The sequence below is a fragment of the Phalacrocorax carbo genome, chromosome 5, assembly GCF_963921805.1.
Source record: "Phalacrocorax carbo chromosome 5, bPhaCar2.1, whole genome shotgun sequence".
Classification (NCBI taxonomy): Eukaryota; Metazoa; Chordata; class Aves; order Suliformes; family Phalacrocoracidae; genus Phalacrocorax; species Phalacrocorax carbo.
The window spans coordinates 23,064,584-23,085,796 of record NC_087517.1 but is presented as its reverse complement, the minus strand read 5'-3'; the positions used below and the strand labels follow the sequence as shown (position 1 = coordinate 23,085,796).

Sequence of the window (21,213 nt, the reverse complement as noted above, 5' to 3'; positions counted from 1 at the left end):
GGAATCACCCATCCAGTGTGCTCCTCAGGCAGCACTGACTTCAAGTCTCTCATGAGCCTAGACTTTAATACAAAGCTTCCCTCAAGGAAGTTAGATGCGGGAACATCATGTGTCCTCAACTGTGGGTGAGTTCCATCCCCGAAACCAGCACAGTACAATTTCCAGCCTCTATGTGCAGTTGCAATACTTGGTATTTGGAGCCAACAAAAGGAGTTCAATGAGGAAGTCAATTTTCCTTCTTTCCAGTATTCAGAAAATTTAACTCAGTAACTAAGGCTTCATTTTTAACAGACACTGAATAGTCTGCTTCATACATGCTCACTTAATACCAAACCGAGACATTCTTAAAATCTCAAGCAAGGAAACCTGCTCTGGTTACCTTGGTGATAAACTAAAGACAAAAATTGCACATAATTGTTGCTGATGTCACTGCTCCCAATTGTTTCCAAGGTTACAGAGTACCTCAAATAATTGTGATGTTTCATTTCTAGACTGTATTGGAAGCCCATTTTCTGTTCTCAGTAAATTGTTTAGTGCTGCAGGTAATCTATCTAAACCTTATCTAATAAGGCATCAGTAGCCTCTCAGCAACCTCTGGTAACGATGTAGATTTATATGTTGAAAATGTAGCTACCTAATTCTTTACTGAGCAATTTGACTCCTAGATTATCTCAATTATTTTTATCCTAAGAATCTATTTCCATAACGAAGTATATTATCGATCATAAAATAATCGATCATAAATCTGAACACTAAATGTCTTACTGTGAAGCAATATTACATGTGAATTATCTACCTGGAAGGAAGCTGTTCTCTTTGCTGAACGGTGGAAAATTGGCTGTTAACTATTTATAGCTGACTGATTTTCCCACTGTCTTCAAACTAATTTTAAATGCAGAGACAAGTATTTTTCTGCCACTAAAAAAAAATTCAGCCATGCTACATCTTCTCCATTGCAACCTCCAGTTTACTGTGCCCCATAGCATGAATCTCCTTAAAAAAACAGTAACTACTATATATAAGGATTACTCTGCTACCCTCACAGTATTACTGCCTCAGGACAGCTACAGACAATGCTGTTAACTACTGTAATCTCTCTCAAGAAACAGGGAGCAGTTTTGAAAACACTAAACTCAATGTATGTTAGTGTACAATAATAAAAGCAAGACTTTGTAGCTCAGCTCTATCCTCTAATCTAACTAAGCTGCATTCCAAAGCCTCACTTCTGAAGGAGACAACAGTTAGTAGATGTCCACCTACCACCTTGTACTGCTGGATGTGCCTTTCATCACTTGACTGCTCTCAGACTGCAGGGCTTGACCTTGTCAGCATGAAATTTTCCACTAGTGCAAAACAAAATGTCACTTACTGTATCTTAGCGGTCTGTTATTACTTATGCAATGGATTTTGAAAAGTAATAATTTACTTTAGAAACTGGTTGACTAAAACAGTTTATGTGTTTTTAATGCATGAAATGAACTGCATATGGAGTCACTAGAAACATCTGTCAGGCATCTCAGCCTCTACCTAGAGTTCAGAAAGGGTTAGAATGTAGCACAGAGAATAAAAGAGAATATTAGAGATGATTCTTTTTTTGTTGCTCAGAAAATGGCTGAGAGCTGAGCATGTTTATTTTCGTGATTATTCATTTGAGTTTCTCAATGAATTCATTTCAGCTGCATACATTTTAGCTCTTATGTGGTAATTCCCATGAATGTTCTAGCAACAGATATACTGGCGGGAATGTTTGCTGAAACAGTCTGTTTTAAATAAGAACCAAAGAATATACATATAAACCCATAAATTTCTATTTGTAAATGCATGTATTCACGAGAAAGCCGGTTGGAGGAGAGACTCCTAACGAATCAAAAACCAGAAACATACTATGCAGGCAAAGTCTTCCCTAACATATAAAATAGTAAATGCTTACAAGAGACTATTTAACAACAAGCCACAGAGCATGAATTACATGCTGAAATTAGACTATGAATATATCTGAACAAAGAATGCATCTGCAAAATCAAGTTCTATCTGTACACAACTTATGAAAAGGAGTAGAAGGACAGAATCAATGAGAAAACAGTTATGCAGTTGGATATAAGCTATGTGAATAGCTAAGGAAATGGAGGGAAATTGTACCAAGACAATATAATTTGAGGGCTGATTCCCTACTGTCTCATGCAGTATATAAAAATATATATTAAAATGTCATAAGGTAATGGGGAACAGGCCCCGTTTTGTGCTATAATATGGCTGCTAACTGCATACATTTTAATTTTAGACTTAACAGACTAGATATCCATACATATTTGGTACGGTCCTTAGACACAAACAGTTCCCTGCATTTTAGACACAGATGATGTAATGAAGGTAACACTACTAGCAGGCACTTGTTACTCAGTTAAACCCTGGCACAAATCTACTTAAGTCTGATATTCAAACCCTGGGATGCATTTGGCTTCTACCAGTTCATATATCCGTTAGAAATGAATTAGTAGTGAATAACTCCTATACATATTTAAGGACAGAGCCCCTGCCCCCGTGTGTTTTGGCACTGTTGGAAACCACGAGACAATGTGATAGTAACAATATTAAAATATCTTGTCCTCATAGCACAAAAGTCTTTCCCAATGGAATTAACATGTTTTGCCAGATTATACAAACAAAATGCCAGGACATTCATCCACCACCAGCAGAGTACCCCAGGGTTCAAAATGGTCCAGTCCCATTCAACAACTTTATCAATGATCTGGATGACAGGGCAGAATGCAGCCTCAGCAAGTTTGCTTATGTTGCAACCTGGGAGGAGCAGCTGATACACCAGAGGGCTGTGCTGCCATCCAGAGGGAAGGAAGCTCAACAGGCTGGAGAAATGGGATGACAGGAACCTCATGAAGTTTAGCAAGAGGAAGTGCAAAGTCCTGCACCAGTATATGCTGGGGGCTGACCAGCTGTAAAGCAGCTTTGTATAAAAGGAACCAGGGCTCCTAGTGGGCATGAAGTTGAACACGAGCCAGCAATGTGCCCTGGCGGCAAAGAAGGCTAATGGTATCCTGGAGTGCATTAGGAGAGGTGTTGCCAGCGGGTTGAGGAAGATGATCCTTCCCCTTAGCACTGGTGAGGCTACACCTGGAGTACCATGTCCAGTTCTGGGCTTTCCAGTACCAGAGAGATACAAAGCTACTGGAGAGAGTCCAGCAAAAGGTCACTAAAATTGATTAAGGGACTGAAGGACCTCTCATGTGAGGAAAGGCTAAGACAGTGGGAACTGTTTAGCATAGAGAAGAGAAATCTCAGGACAGATATTATCAATATATATAAATATATGAAGGGAGAATGAAAAGAATACTGAACCAGGCTCTTTTCAGTAGTGCCCAGTGACAGGGCAAAAGGCAATGGAGCACAGCAGGTTCTGCCTGAACATCAGGAAACACTTTTTCACTGTGAGGGTGACTGAGCACTGCCACAGGTTGCCCAGAGAGGTTGTAGAGTCTCCATCCTTGGAGATGCTCAAAAGCTGTATGGATATGGTCCTGGGCAGCCTGCTACAGGTGATCCAGGTTGAGCAGGGTGGTTGGACAGGATGACCTCCAGAGGTCCCTTCCAACCTCAGCCATTCTGTGAGTCTGTGGAAGACACAGCCAAGCACACACACTTACTGACATTTTCAAAAATGCATCAGTGGTTCACTTTCTGTGAAATCAGTGATCCTGAACTCTTTCGAAAAATCTAACACAGAATGGAGATTAGAAGAATTTTAACAGAAATGAAACACAGAAGTGCTTCTCGGAAATTCCACTAGCTACCTAACAACATATTTAGGGACCTAAATAATTTTGAAAATCTGGTCATATTTGACTTGTTCAAGATCATATGAGGAGTCTGTAACCTGCTGAAGAACCAGTAGTGGTCTTCCCAATCCTCAGTCACAGATCTGTATTCTTTTCCACCTACAGGTGGACTCTATCCTTGAATTGCTTTGCTATTCATATACCAATCAAGGAGGATCCCAGGGACCTTCTATTTCTGATCATTAGATATTTCCATGGTATTCTTAGATGCAACATGTCACCCTGCATTTTCAGTATTTGGAATTTTCTATAAAAATACAATCACAAAGTAATGAAAGTCCAACGTATGAGACAATAAAATAATGTGTAAAAGTCAGATTAGTCCTCGGACAAGTACAGATAGCTTTTATGGATATCATGATGCCCTACCTATAACCACAGGCAGAATGTGGTCTTTTGAAGTGGTTTAGTCACATTGCTGTAACTGCATTTCACACAATTCTGTGCTCTGAAACTTGTACACCTGCTGTCAAATTATTCATCATAAGACTAAACGCTTCATTTTAAATAACTGCAATTCTATTTTTTTGGCTTTTCTTTCACAAAAGCAATCAACTCTAAGCTTTACTGTCCTACAACACATACTTGTATTTCTTTGCTGTTCCAAGCAATAGTGGTAAAAATGTATGCTACATGTTATACACTGTCAGTACCAATGCAGATGGCAAAATTACAAAAAAACGTTGGTAAAGCCAGCTGCAATATGAAAGGCTACCTTAGAAAATGTTAATATTTAAACATTACCTCCAAAAAATAATGTCCCCACAACAGCTTTTATCTGTTCAGATGGACAAAACTACCTGCAGTACACCAGGTGCTCCACGCTGTACACAACAAAGCAAAGTGAAAGTGCAAATATTTTGGCTCCTCTACCTCACATAGCTGGCCTACATTCACACTATCTATTGAAGTGAAACAGGTCTATTCTCTCTCTTGACATGATCGTACCTTAAAAATGACAATAACTGAGTAGTCTTCACAGAATCTCAGGTTGGAAGGGACCTCAGGGATCATCTAGTCCAACCTTTCTGGGAAGAGCAGAGTCTAAACAAGATGGCCCAGCACCCTGTCCAGCTGAATCTTAGAAGTGTCCAATGTGGCCGAGTCAACCACTTCCCTGGGGAGATTATTCTAATGCTTGACTGTCCTCGCTGTGAAAAATTTTCCTCGTGTGTCCAATCGGAATCTTAAAGAACTTCTTCAGAGATCATTACCAACATGAAAGTTTAAGTGTATGTTTGCACAGAAAGTGCAAAGGTAATTATACTGCCTACCTGCAAACTACCAGGAAACTGAAGGTGTGATGGGGTAGGAGGTGGAGACACCAGGTTTGGTTCTGCTAGAGCCAGGTCAGCTCCTGAAGCAGCATCACTAAATTCAAACTAATAAGCACTCCCAAGAGCTTTATGTCTCAACACAGCACAACACAGGTGAAGAACTACACCATTCAGGGAGTACACACAAGCTCAACTTCATCCCACTCCTGGCTATTTAACATGAATTAATGAAGCATAATAATTTGTAATGAGATTTAATTTAATTCTCAGTTTCCGTGGGTTAGAAAATTAAATAACCATTTCTTATCACCAATCGGTTTTGAAACAGGTGCTTTCTACTGCTTTCAGAAGAGCAACACTTGTCTGGTATAGAAATGAGAGGAGAATTTGGTTCAGTTTCTGTAGGTGTCAGATGTCAGTGTAACCTAGAAAATTGCTCTTAATTTACCACCTCACTGTAAATAGGATTATAAAGAGACAGATCCTAAAACACGCGGTCTTTGCAACATGATCTGAAATCCTCCCTTTACACTGGTATATACACCCACCCTTTCCAGACTACAAATACAATCTCTATCTCCTCTTTGCCACACTACTTTTCATAGCCATTACTTTTCTTTTCAAAATTTCAAATCACTGCTACCTTAAGAGATAGTACTGATGTGATATAACATTTCTCACAAGATAACATCGTTTCAAGAATTTATGGACCCATTTTACTTTAAAAAGCTTAGGTGTAATGGTATTTGAGAATCTTTTACTTAGTAATATTTTGCCAAAACAGACACACCTAAGTAGTGGCAGCAGATGGAAGAGGTTAAAGTATCAACTCCCAAATTACCAACTTTGCTAGGCCACCTTCCCTTCATAATTTAGACCCTTCTGTTGGAGATTTTAAAATTTATTCTAGACAGATGACATGTTAACAGAATCATTTCATGGTTCAGTGTCTTCGCAGTATGATTTATCTCTATCTCTAGGCACTGGAGGTCCCTTTTTAGGAGATTTATGAGTTAGATCCAAGAATTCATTTTCATGAGGGAGAATGTGTGCATCATTGCAAAACAGAACATTAACATTTGCTCTAAGATAATGCTTCCTTCTCATTAGCAGTTTTAAGAATAAGTATCATGCATGTGGTATCACAACTGTTTCCAAGACACTGCACATTCATATAATAAAATGTTCATGAATGAAAGAGATTTTGAAAATTTGCATTACTCCATGAACTTGTATCCCTTTCTCTTCCAAATCTACATAATGAATACAGAAATAAGGTCCAGAAGGCTAATGTCTAATGAAACTTCCGACTTAAAATTTAACTAGCATTTTCTTCTTCAAGAAAAGTGGTTAACACTGGAAGATGCTTAAGCATCTGGCCCACAGCTCAGGCCATAGTATCAAAAGTACAAAGTTAATACTCACACGCCTTAAAAACCACAGTGTTTTCAAAAGTGCTCAGCATCCAGCATCTCCTGCTGTGAAACACTGGTTAGGTTTTCAAGGGAGTACAGTACAGCACAGTGGGATCACCTATTTTTCATGCCCAACTTGAGATACTCGGTGAATTCTGAGGGTTCACCTGCCCTCTGGAAATCAGCTATTTTGTTGAAATAAATTCAATCTTTAATCACATTTTATGTTGCTCGACTCAGTGAAAGGAAACGTTTTTCCTGTTCTGTTCAAACAGAGACTTCTGGTAGCTGCAAGACAGAATTCTAGAAATGAGAAACTGTGTGTCTGATTCAGGACAAGGATCAACAATGTCAGATCACCAGTGCACATATGTGACCCACTTCACACTGCAGGCAGTTTGTAGTTACAGTTTAAAACACACTAAAAATGGAGGACAGGGAGCAACACATCTGTTTGCAGTCTTTCAACTAGTGCTATTTATCTAACAGAAGCGTTTATGTGCCTATCACTAGAATTTCATAATAAAATCCTTACCCTGGACAACACTGGGGAAGAAACTGCAAATAAGAAAGGATAAATCATGTTCTTTCATAGAATCATAGAATGGTTTAGGTTGGAAGGGACCTTAAGAGGTCACCTAGTACAACCTCCCTGCAGTCAGCAGGGACATCTTCAACTAGATCAGGTTGCTTAGAGCCCTGTCCAACCTGATCTTGAATGTTTCTAGGGCTGGGACATCTACCACCTCTCTGAGCAACCTGTTCCAGTGTTTCACCATCCTCACTGTAAAAAAATTTCTACTTCTATCCAGTCTAAATCTACCTTTCTTTACTTTAAAACCATTACTCCTTGCCCTGTCACAACAGGCTTTGCTAAAGAGATTGCCCCCAACCTTCCTATAGCCCCCCTTTAAGTACTGAAAGGCTGCAACAAGGTCTCCCCACAGTCTTCTCTTCTCCAGGCTGAACATCCCCAACTCTCTCAGCCTGTCCTTGTAGGAGAGGTGCTCCAGCCCTCGGATCATTTTTATGGCCCTCCTCTGGACCCGCTCCAACAGTTCCATGTTCTCCTTGTGCTGAGGGCTCCAGAGCAGGACACAGTACTCCAGGTGGGGTCTCATCAGAGCGGAGTAGAGGGGCAGAATCCCCCCCCCTGACCTGCTGGCCACGCCTCTTTTGATGCAGCCCAGGATACAGTTGGCCTTCTGGGCTGCAAGCGCACATTGTTGGCTCATGTCCAGCTTTTTGTCCACCAGTACCCCCAAATCCTTCTCCGTGGGGCTGCTCTCAATCCCTTCATTTTCCAGCCTGTATTGATATCGGGGTTTGCCCAGACCCAGGTGCTGCACCTTGTACTTGGCCTTGTTGAACCTCCTGAGGTTCACACCGGCCCACCTCTCCAGCTTGTTCAAGTCTCTCTGGATGACATTCTGTCCTTCTGGCGTGTCAGCTGCACCACTCAGCTTGGTGTCATCTGCAAACTTGCTGAGGGTGCACTCGATCCTGCTGTCTATGTCATTGATGAAGATATTAAACAGTACTGGTCCCAGTACTGTCTCCCTTGAGGGACACAACTCATCACCCGGCTCCATCTGGACATCGAGCCATTGACCACTACCCTCTCGGTGCGACCATCCAAATGATTCCTTATCGACCGAACAGTCCACCCGTCAAATACATATCTGCCATTTAGAGAGAAGGATGCTGTGGGGGACTGTGTCAAAGGCCTTACAGAAATCCAGACAAATGACATCCATACATCTTCCCTTGTCCACTGATGTAGTTACTCCATCACAGAAGGCCACATTTATGTGCCTTTCTTTATTTAGAAGGGCACAACAATCAGACAAGACAGTTGCTGCTCATGTTGAGAAGATGGAAGAGGAGAGAGACAGAGAGGCATGGTTGAGGCCTTGTTATCTACAATGTCCTGTTAAGAGCTATCTTCAAACAAAACGCTTTCAGCAGACAGGATCTTGATTAGAGACAAAAGTATTTGAATCTTTTTCCAGCAATGTTGAAAGGAGAGAGATGTGAAAACTATAAAATAAAAACAGATAGAAAAATACAAAGCTAGGAACCTCAGAGCACTAACAGAAAATGAAAAAATCAAACATAGTGCCATCAGAACTTTTAATATTATGAATTTCTGCCTTATGGACCAGTCTCCATTCTTATTTGACAGCTCACAGGGCTACAACTACAAGTTCTGTCATTTCTATATAAATACTAGCCTGCACAGAAAAGTATGTCTGGGAAAATCCTAATTTCAGCAGTCTTCCAACGAGATACGTACCTAGGATGGGATAGAGAGAATGTTCATGGCAACTGGAACGTTTTATTGTGAAATATGTTGCTTTCCATTAACGTCCTCCAAAGAGGGGAATGTAAAATATTTCTAATACAAATTATGAATATAGATCTGGATTTAAATGGGCATAAGGGGCCTCCTCTTCCAGCAATGCCATATGACCCAAACACCTTGGTGTCCTATGATGTATCCACAGACATGCTCCTTTACAGACCTCTAAGCCATTCAGCCTGAAGCGTAGTCCATCCCTGGCTCAGGTCACATAATTCAGTCATAGGTCTGTGTTAGTTAGAGGTGGTAAATTTAACAGAAGTCTTAAGTTTGGGAATAAAATCTTCATTCCTCCAGAAAGTTTCCTGGGGACTGAAATTTTGACTATGCTTTGCTGAATATTTAATTTTCTAAAGCAGTGTCACTTTGACCTTCCCTTCCATGCTTATAACTGCTATAGAGAAAGTATAGAGAAGTGCAGTTTCTTACATACTGGAAGAACATTGAGGCCTTGTAACTAGTACCATCTGAATTCAATAGCTTATTTGCTTCTTGTTTAGAGAACACAAACAGTGTAGGATGTTTGGCTACTGTTAGCTTTCCCCATTTTCCTGCTTAAATTAAATGAAAACAGTAAAAGCCTAATCCTTGACTTGAGTTCTACACAAGAAGACATCTCCAAAGATCTTGGGGGTATGTAACTGCCGTGACTTGTTAGTACAAAATCATTTATTCAGTGTTTGATTCAAACCCTATAAAGTCAAAGTAAAGAATCACTGATTTCAGTTATATTCATTTAAGACTAAGGCCTAGCTCCACCGCTCACTAAGTTGAAACTCAAAGCCAAGGCTAATGGCACAGTTACTGCCCGTCTCTAGAAAAAAGTCAATGACTAACATGGCAGAACCTTAACTATGTTATTCCCTACTTGAGAATGGAAGAATTCTGTGGAAACACACACAGATTTCCATATCTAGCTTTGGCAATTTCATCATTACTAACATTTTTAAGGACATTCATGAGAACAGATTATTCACTGCTTGATAGCAAAACTTGAAAACTATTGCAAAGTTTTCTGCTAATGTAAAGAAATCAGCATCACACACAACAGACCTGTCTAGCACACAGAAGACAGTATAAGTAGAAAGATACGGATCAACTGTAGTCAAGAATGTAAGGGATCAAGGAAATAATTCCTGGTAACTCTCTGCCTGAGCGGTGTCCAAGTGTCATTTACTCCGAATAGCAATGTCACCTCTTCTTCTCCAAACTAAAGTCAGATCAGCCCAAACAACAAAAATTATCCTGAGACAACACATACAGAAATCAGATATATGCAGTAAATCAATAGCCGATTACATTTATTGCTCATTATTAGCAGTAGCTTTTTACACTTCCAGATAAAATGGAACTTGACTGTAGGGTACCACAGTCACACCATAACTGTGTACAGCTTTGGTGTCATTTGGTATTAGTGCATTTAGTACATTCAACAATAGCTGAAACCTGATTTGCCAGCTTCGCATTAAACCACAGAAAACCACAGCTAAAAGAGGAGCTGTTATCAACAAATTATGTATGTGTCTGTCAGAAATCAGAGTATGGGTACATACAGAAGGCTGGAGTTATATAAGGTTATATTGCTTCCTGACCCAGGGCTTGAAACCACCGGCAGAATCCCAGAATTAGAAGTGTGTATCTTAGCACTCAGCTCCATTGTACTCCAATATTAATGTGGTTTGAATGACAAATTACAGTTGTGAGATAATTTCAGAAACTGCTAACCCCCTGCTAGTGGCCATTTTCCAGGTGAAAGCAAAACCTAGCTGAATGAGTTCTTTCTCTCTCCATCCCTCAGGAGCAGTAAGCTCCAGGCTTCACTTGAGAGCTGTGCTGTCACCATTCATGAACTAAGGGCAGTCAGCTGAGTGAGCCCTTCGTCCATGTCACCAGATGTACAGAATTATGTCTTGATTTAAGTGAGGCGTGGGGCAGAGCCAGCTATAGGGAAAGCTTAGACAGGCAGCCTCCTACAGAAAGCAGGAGGCCGCAGGCACTAGTGGTTACAACCCCTCAGCTGAGACAAGAATTCAAGCTGCATGAATATGCTTCCTTTCACTCGCTCCACCCTAACGTAAGCTCTTTGATTGCAGGTATCAGCAGAGCAATTTTAAGACATGAAGATCCCTGTGCACAGCACAAGTGTCTCTGGAGATGTGACAAGTGCTAGTCTCAGTTAAGAAACTTGTTGAGTCCAGAGTCTAACTGTAGTCTCACTGAGTCAAAAACTAGTGCTGAGAGCTTTGGCTCAAATGCCTGATGGATGAAGAGAAAGTCTTGGGCAAGAAACTGAGAAGCAATAATGAAAAAGAAAAGAAAAGAAAAAAAAAAGCAGGGTTCATTTTCCTTTGATTGGAACTTACAATGACATTAAGTCATGTGGAGAGGGGAAATAGGGATTGACTGTACCTTTCCTCTTCTCATAAGGCAGCTAAGGATTACCAAATAAAGCTAGCAAGTGGCACACAGGAGAGTGTTCTTCCAATAAAATATAGCTACCCTGTAGGCTTTTTTGTTACTAGATGTTATCATAGGTGAGAATTTGTATTGGATAAATTCAGAGATGACACTCAAGGATACTACCTACCGAAAAATGACCAAATGTCTTAACATTTGCATTTATAACTTCAGACACAGATATTAACGTGAAAGCAGAAAGTGTAAAGTTGCCTGAGCTCATAGGATTTTGGATTGAACAGTCTCAGAAGGTGAGATGCAATGCTTCTATACATCGCTGCTTGAGCACTCAACAGCCAGTGCTTGGAAGAACCACCTTCAACCTGAGAAGAGCCTCAATGCTCTTGGTGCAAATGCTGTTAAAAATGTGTGAATTGCAGCACAGATATCAAGAACTGCGCTAAGATTACTTCTAAACTGTCAAACTACTATAAGAGGGGAACACACCTTTTGACCATATTTACTCTCGCTGAATTGACTTCAAACAAGTACCAGGAGAGAAGCTCTATCTCCTATACCCCAGGCCCTTATGCCATCCAGCACTCATCAGAGTCCACTTTATCTAATATGAATGCACAGTTACCAGCACAGAAGGGTTACAGCTCATAAAATGCAAAGCAGAGAGAAATCTCTTGACTTAAAATTTGCTACCATTCTATTTAGTAAATGTACCCATTATTTAATTCATCAGATAGATACTTCACCTTTGTTTTGTTAAGTCATACAGAGATACAACAGCAAATAGGGAAAGAAGTAAATTGTAGCTAGAAACCAATGCCTCTACAGGCCCTGTTCTATGTATCTTCCTATTGCTTGCTGTTACTTTTGGTATAAACTGTTTTGAGCATCGATAAAATTTATAGATATTGTGTTAGTAATCTGAAGCCTCCCTAGCTGCCTTAATTGCCAGGACCTGTTTTACACTTGTGCAAAGGCAACAAGATGAACTGCTGCTCCAGTATGAATAATTTTGGAAAAGAGTGGTGGCAGTTCATGTCTGAGCTGGGTAGAAGGAGATAACTATATGACGCAGAACCCAGCACAACTGCATCTGCATATAAATAGACTTAATCAGAAATGCAAATTGCAATCAGAAGATATTTTAAAAGCCTATGATAACTGTGCAGATAACAAAAGGTCAAACACTTGTATTGCTGAAGGTTTTAAACTGTTACCAGTCAGTGGCGATTCTTCCTTTATGAGCAAAATGTAGAAAAGACAAGTAGATACCAGTCTAATCAATGATGGACAAATTCTTTCTGTATTTCTTCTATTACTACAACTGTTCTGTTGTTAAACTCTGTTTTACACTGTCAATCTCATCTTAACTTATTCAGGACAGCTCAACAAAATGAAACCAAAAATAAACAGCATGAAATAATAGAGCTAATTTACATTACTATACATAGAGGGAATTTCTATCCCTTTTTCATATCCATGTATGACAATCCAAATCTTCACATTTTAACATCCTTGGGTAAATGAAAAAATAAATTATGACTCCAGTTTGCTGAAACTTCCAGACTGCTTCATAGCATTGTCAAAACTGTGTGGTTTCCTTCCACAGTAAAACAAGCCTAAGACTCTAGGGGAATAACATTTAAAAATGTTATTCAATTGTTACAAATGTTGGCTTCTTCCTCTTTTGAAACAAATGTTTTCATCAATAGTAGCTAAGAAAAGTACTTTTGAAGGGAGGTACCTTGCTATTATATGATTTTATATTTTAAGATAAGAATAACATAAATAAGTCTTTATAATTTCAATGCATTTTAAATATAAATTACTGTAGAAGTCAGGCTGAAAAAACCCCATCTTTAACATTACAGCTTTTTAATGTCTTTTCCTATGAGACATTCTTAGGATTTGAAGCACAAACATTCACCAAGTATTTCTTTCTCCTTTGACTAGATTGTCTCTGAACAAACAAGTGAGTGAAGAGAGCCATCTAGTGCCATACCTTGGAATTTTAAAAAGGGTTTTCACCGGATGCATGTCAAATAAAGGAGGGTCTCCATCCCCCAGTTCAATAGCTGTTATTCCCAAGGACCATACGTCACATCGAGCATCATATGAGTAGTCATACTGTTGTTCACAAGCAATGACCTATCAGAAAAGAGCACAGCAAACAACACTTTAACCTAATGTACCATTCACGCCACACGAGTATGACACGAAAGTACTTTTCTGAGTTGTGTCTAAAGTCCTATGTAGCTTTCAGATCTCTATCTTTGGCTGTATTTCCCAGTTAGGAAAAAACCCACAAAAATATAACAGTAAATTAGAACTTCTCTTAGGTTTTTTTTCTTTAAAAACAATCTTTCTCTTTTTTAAGTACTTTTTAAGCTCTATGAAATGCTTCAAATATCTATACAAAGAACATCACTAAATTCTGTTTTTGAAAGCATTTCTTACAGAAACCTATTACAATAGCAGAAAACCCTATTGATGTTATTCTTATTAACTTCTATGATTATTCATGAGGATAGACTGATTTGCACAGCTGGTTTTTAGATAAGAATACTCCATCAGTCATTTCTGCCAAATTCTTTTGTTTGTTTGTCTCTACTAGATTTGAGTAGTTCAAAAAAATCTTAGTCAACATACCATGTACTTTGTCTAAGGAAAACTGAAGTTAACAGGAATAACTCCTTGGACTTCAGAATTGTCTTACATCACAAACTTGATGCACATTTCCAGCTAACGCAGTGTTTGCATTCTAATCATATGCTAATTATTCATATAAGATGGAAACAATTCTGCATCTAAACGTGAGATTCAAACTAAAGTTTAAATTTAGCCTTTATCTTTGCAAAGGGATGAGATGAAAACTGCAGCTTCGCTGCCTTTTATTCTACCTTGAATTGGAATCCTGTCTCAAGTTTGTCTTCCCAAATCTCATCAATTAGATCAACTGCTTTGAAAATCTGTCAGATCCCCACATATTGGTAGTATCAGTTTCCATGATTTTTCTTACAGTTTTAAGTATTTTTACTAATTTGTACTTAAGGTAAACAGACCTTCTGACAGCACATCCTAGGGTGGCTGATCTATGTTCTAGAAGAGGGTTGGTTTTTTTTTTCCTTCTGTATTACTTCTGAGTTCTTGTGTTAGGGCTTCAGTTTGGGACAATGCTTTGCAGAGATGCCAACATACATGTCAGCACCCCACGTAGCTGCTGGCAGAGAGCCACTCAGCCTGCTGTAACAAAACCTTTCCTGGAGAAGCTGCTGATTCCAGCTTAACCTCTTGGTTACTTTCTCCATAAGCTACGCCTAACAGAGGCATTCCTGCCTCTGGTAGAGATTCTATCCAACAGGCCCACAGGACCTGTCCATCTCTTACTCTGGGACTCATGACCCCATCATACATCATTCGTCATTTACTTTACCAGAAATCAGGGGTGTCGAACATACTAGTTAAAGTAATACTGAAATGTTTGGGGGTTTTTTTTGGCAGCAAAGTTAGACATTAGTTAATTCCTTTTCTATATACAAATAGTTCAGTTAGTTTTCTAGAGCAACTTAGTCCAGAAAAATTAAGACCTTTCCTTAATTTTCTACCAACGTTTTGACAAGTGTTGAGATCTCTCTCTTCCTCTTCAATTTTTCCAGGCTAGAATGCCAAAGAAATTTCTTTTCATACCCTACTGACAGTAGTATTTCCCCTTTATTGCTGTAATGTCAAAGAATCTTCTGATAGAGTATTAGACCAGTGTTTCTCAACTATTGCCTGGGGAACACTGGTGATCTGTAAGACATGATAAAATGATCAGCAAAATGTCTGCAAACCATCCAAGAAAAACACACATACACATTCCCCCTACACATTTTATTTGTTTATCAAATAAACAGAAGGGGGGGGGGGCAGGGGAAGTAAGCACTGCAAAAGGGGATTAAGGGATTTTTTTCATCAACTTCAAGAGGCAGAGTTTTGTTAGCTAATGCTGTGTTTTTCAAAGTTGTCACATGAAGATCATTTTCCCATCTCCCTTCTCTTTAATGGAGCGTCTTAAGTGAAAGCTCTGAAATATTTCTTCGTTCTTCAAAGAGTTCATTATAGCCTTGATCTCATCCCAGAGATCCCTCTATCTCTTGAAAAAGATTACTTTTACCAGCAGTAGATAGATTCTATGCAACTCAAGCACAGTGCTTCAAGCCACCACCCTTGTTTCAGAGGCCTATATGATAATTTCGCTTCCTTATACCATGCCTTAAAAAGAAGGAAAGAAATAAAATTGTAAAAACTTGCAAGAAAGTCAGTGTAAAGATCTATCAGAGATAGTTAAATAATATATTCTAAAGAGGCCATACTTGGAGTTGGCTGGAGTTCCCTTCATTATAGTTTTGCTCAGAGATTGAAAGGGAAGCTTGTATTTCTTGATTATTTTTGTTTCTTTATACAGTCCCCCAAATCATCTGTATACTCAAGGACACTTCCTCAAAAAAAAAATAAAAATCATGCAAGTCAGCTTCAAAGGCCATGACTCAGAAGTTGCAAGTAGCTTACCCATATGTGACTAACTAAAATCACTGTGCCTTCCTTCCTTTTTTAACACATGAAATGTTTTTATCTGGTTCCTTAAAAAGCTGCTAGAGCCCATCTCCTGAAAGTGACTACCTCAGATGTTGTCTGGTTCTCATTAGTGCACCGAGTCTTTTGCACACACTTGTCTATTTGTTCTCAAACTTTATGATGCAGAGGAATATATTTTCATTTTCAAGGGAAGGAAAAGAAGGACCTGCTCAAGGTCACACTGGAGTTCATCAGCAGTGCCACAAACATGGCTGGTCTCCCACATTCAAAGACACACTTTTTCCTTTATAATGATACCACAATTGCTTCTAACTACAGGCCAATGGCAAGACTTGCTATGTATCTCAGTCTTAGAAAGTTTAACAAACTACACTAAAATAACATGAGCATCAGAGGGCTTTTCGCTCATAATGGATGAGGAAAACAAAGTATACTGCAACTGTTTTAAAAAAGAAAAAAAAGTCTTTGAGCTTTTCTCAGCTTCACAATGTATTACCTACCAAACAAAGAGAAAGGAATGTATAACACATCTTTGTATGTCTTCTGCTTTCTGCTCCACAGCTAACGGCTACACCTCCAGTAAACATGGTACATGGCAGTAAAATGGCACTATGGCAAAATACCAGCACTCTAACCAAGGGGAATTAAACACTATCAGATTCTCCTCCATTCCAACATCAGAGCCTGCAGTGATTCTTTTAGAAAAATATTCCCCTTAACCTGCATTCTCTTTGTTTACAAAAATTCAACCAGTGGACCATGCAACCCAGTATGTTTTAGACAGATAGCTTGACTATAGTGAGATCAGCATCACAGAAAACATGCAAAATGAACTGCTCTTCTGACACTGTGTATACAGCGTGTATATTAATTTAATGATCACTTTGGTTTGAAACAAGTTTTCAATTTCTGTGGGATATATTAGAATCTTACCAACTTATGCACTACTTAGAGAAAGACAAATGCCACTGATTTTAATTTTTAAAGCAAGAATTAAAATTTGCAGCTTTTTCCTTGTTAAAAGGTGCACATCGGCAAGTTTGCTCTATGTGTTGGCTAGCAGACAACACTCTACCTTGAAATCTGAAGAAAGTTCTCTCAGTCATAGTTTACAAGCTAAGTCCTTGGGAATGCCCCAGTCCTGTTTTGCCTTGAAAACTATTGCAGCTCCCTGCAGAGCAAAAATCTCTAAAGGCCAAACAGAAAAAGGAAAAATGCCATTGACTTATCTTTTATTATGTTCCTGTCTCTATTGGGAACTCAGAGATAATTATTTTTTTGGAAACCTCTGTCCTTTTCGGTCAGAGTCCTGGAGCCAAGAGTGCCTCTCAGCACTGCTGATGCCTGCTCTGCCCAGCAGGGCATGAAGACAGAGAGCCCAGAAGAAATTATCTGAAACTGAAGAAAATGCTACTTCATTTCTCTACCTTGTGCAAAGACATGATCACATCTGTACCTATTTTACAACCAGCAAAATCCTCCCCTGCTTGTACAAGCAAAAAAGGAAGAAGTATTTTGCTTTGCTGCAAACACTATCTTCATGCCAAAGCTTCAGGGGGTGATGTTGTTAATCTTGAGATTTGCCAGCAAACATCATGGGAATATGCATCAAGCCTTTCACTTTGGCATGGGCTGGTTACGTGCACACAGTGGCCCAGGTTGCTAAGGAGACAGGCTGTCACCTTTTGTATAAGTTGTAATTTCATCATGATTTCATGCCCAGCCATACTGCCATAGGATGGAAAGCACCTGAACACCACACAGAGAAACAGACAATGTGATGGTAGTTGTCAACACTAATTGTGCTGAGGGTCACACTGGGACACAGTGAGGTGTGGGGGAATTCACTGGTCTGGCAAAGACAGCATATAAACAAATCAGTCACACTAACTGGAGGGAATTTAGAGTAGCCAGTGATTAGGCATTCTGTGTGATTTATCACTTCTACAAAAACACAACTTCACAGAGATACACTCTTGTGTCAGGGTGATTCACACCCTAACAAGAAGACTTTATATTCAAGGATATAATTCTACTTGTTCTGAAATCAATGCAAAGATTTCTCTGAACTTCAGCAAGCCCATAGTAGATCACAGGTGACTTTAAAAGAAGGAAAACATGTAATACGGAGAGCTAGCTGTTATTTGTACAGTAGTCATACTGACTTTTGGGCAGAGAGGAAGCTATACACGTTTAGCTGAAGCAAAATATATCAAACCCTTTTAAGTTTACCCAGAACTATTAGATGTGAACTTACTTTCATTTTGTTTCAGTATATATGCGCGGACAAAGTATAGCTGCAAGCATACAGAATACCGATAATAGCAGTACAGATGTGCTACCTGGAGACGATAGCTACACAATTAGCGCTGGTGACCCACCCGCAGAAAGGAGTCTGGAGTTAAAAAGGTTGATGCTCCTGAAGAAAGGCGGTGCTGTACTCAGCTGACGTAGCTAACTAAGCAGCTTATGAGGTGTGTGAGCACAATGCTGAAAAGAACTGTGCATGTGAAATGAATGTGGCACAAAATTGTTACCCTTGCTGCAAGGAGAACAAAAATGCTAGCTATGCAAGCCAAATGAAGTAAACTAACTGAACCTCTGTGCTCCACCTGACACTATGTAACCCAACTACATATATCTACATAGGAAATACAATATTAAATATTCTTCTAATTCCTATTCACTGAAAAAAAGTCTTCCATGACAGCATTTAGCAGCACTGGGGATACTGAATTATCCAGACCAAAGTAATACCTATCTATCTCTATCCCTCCCACCCTCCCCTCAAGCACATTCACCCAATTAAAAAAAGAACAAATTTGTGATTGAAATTGGTTCCATATTCCCCCACTTTCTTACTTGGATTTCAGTCCCTTATTTATTATTATCATACACATTTTTCCCATGGTGTATCACAAAATTATATTGTTAGAAATGTTACCAAAATAAAAAGTAATATTTTAAATAATTCTTATGAGTAACTATCACAATTAATGTTGATACATTGAAAAGTAATTATATGTCAGTAGTCAATTGTGTTTTAACAGCTGCAATTAATCAATTTTTATTTTTAACTCACCAAAGTGACATATTCCTCAGCCCATTAGACTGCACTGGCAGCAGGCTACATTTGTAGGGAAACATAATACCTTTTATTAGACCAAATGATACAATGAGGAAAAATGGATAAGCTTTCGAGCACACTAATCTATTTTGCTTTATACCATGAGACCATCATGGCTTCAACACTACTAATACTAATGTCATCGACGCATTTTGTTTCTGAGCCAAAGATTTACTCCTGAGCAGCAAGCATATACACTACACACCTCACACAGATTTGTAAATGGTGTTTCACAAAGAAACTGAAAACTCAGAGGCACCTCTAGCCTCATAAGTAAACCCATTTTATGAAGGGATCTCAGTGCAATGTAGTGTGGTACTGAAGTGATTCCCTACTGGTTTGGGGTTTTTGTTTTGTTTTGTTTTTTAAAATCTTTAAACACCCTGCATGAAAGTTTTACAACCCCTTCATAGCTGCTGTTTGGGTTAGAACAAAACAGAAGCATCTGCAACCCCTCCACATCCCTTCACAAGATTATGGCCATGTTATCAAGGTTACTGGGAAGGTTCCCTGAGGTTCCCTCCAGATGCCACCTCCTTTTCAACCCCCTTCTGCCATGGAGTAGGAAGTCAGCTCTTCTGGAGACAAAACAGGAGGTGATGCATTCTGCCAGACCCCGCTCTGTAGGGAGAGCTCTCTGGTGCTGCCTGTTCCGCTCTCAACCTCTCTCCCTCTCGTGCATGTCATCTCCTTTAAAGAAACCTCTGTATTCCAATTCAGCTTTCTGAAATCCACTGCTTTCCTTCTGGACTTTAAGAAACTTTAGCATAACTCCTTACTACTGCAGCTTGTTAAAGCTTGGGTTTGAGAGCCACAGAAAATTAGGAAAGTGGGGAGAAGAAAAAAAAAAAAAAGCAGAAACTGCCATTTCTTTTATTTCTTTATTCTATTTCTTTATTCAATTCCTAAAGATTTGCGTTCCCAAAAAGACAACTCTGTTTAAATCATGCCAGTCAACTTTCAGAAGGTGGCATCTCAGAGTCACAAGCATTTTAGTCATATGCAGCCATTTGAATCATAGACCTTATCGCTCTCTACAACTACCTGAAAGGAGGTTGTAGCAAGGTGGGTGTTGGTCTTTACTCCCAAGTAACTTGTGATAGGACGAGAGGAAATGGCCTCAAGCTGCATCAGGGGAGGTTTAGATTGGATATTAGGAGTAATTTCTTTACTGAAAGAGTGGTCAGGCATTGGAACAGGCTGCCCAGAGAAGTGGTGGAGTTGCCATCCCTGGAGGTGTTCAAAAAATGTGTAGACGCGGCACTTCAGGGCATGGTTTAGGAGACATGGTAGTGTTGGGTTGATGGTTGGAATTAATGATGCTAGAGGTCTTTTCCAACCTTAGTGATTCTATGATTCAATTCTATGATTCTAAAATGTATGCCAAGCAGGCAATTCCTTTACACCCTAGGCTTAATATATAATCATAAATATAGAAACGTTAAACAACAAGCACTTGTTCAAATCACAATGTACCAAGAATCTATGTTATTAATGACATGAGAGGAAAATTTTTCACAGTGAGGACAGTCCACCATTGGAATAATCTCCCCAGGGAAGTGGTTGACTCGGCCACATTGGACACTTTCAAGAGTTGGCTGGACAGGGTGCTGAGCCATCTAGTCTAGGCTGCGCTCTTCCTAGAATGATCCCTGAGGTCCCTTCCAACCTGTGATTCTGTGATTCAACGCCACTATTCTTTATATTTACCATTTAGGTATCTATCACATTTATTACATTTACCCACTAAATGTGTGGGATTTTAAAGTATTTCACTATTAATTAATCGTGATGCCAGATAAACACAAATTCTGTAAAAGCAGCCCAAGTTTTTTCTATTCCCATCTGTGAAGTTTCTTCCTAAGGACAATCAGTTATTTTTTGTAAATTATGTTTTCAATCTTATCTCATTTACTATAATTCACGAGGTAAAAAAAACTGTATTAAGAGTTAAGATAGATTACTGAATTATCATTAACTGTAAAAGAATAGTTATTATACCTTCATGGTAGATGTTAAAAGGAAATGTTTTCAAAATTTTCCTTATTAGACAAGGTACATAGTTCCTTATGTTTCTTTATCACAAAATATGCATACTGCTTACTGTACAACTATTTTTAAATGGCTTTCAGGCAGAAAAATAAGTGTATATCCATCCTTGAACCCTATATCCTATATATACTAAGTG

The 21,213-nt window shown here is 39.1% G+C and overlaps 1 protein-coding gene across 1 annotated transcript in view; it reads right to left on the bottom strand.

Moving 5' to 3' along the window:
- The window catches only part of MYO3B (myosin IIIB), a 201,752-nt gene that overhangs the window by 154,081 nt on the left and 26,458 nt on the right, over positions 1–21,213 (bottom strand). The window contains exon 7 of the mRNA XM_064453241.1: positions 13,323–13,468. Coding sequence (XP_064309311.1) covers positions 13,323–13,468 — 146 coding nt within the window. The remainder of the gene's footprint in view (positions 1–13,322; positions 13,469–21,213) is intronic.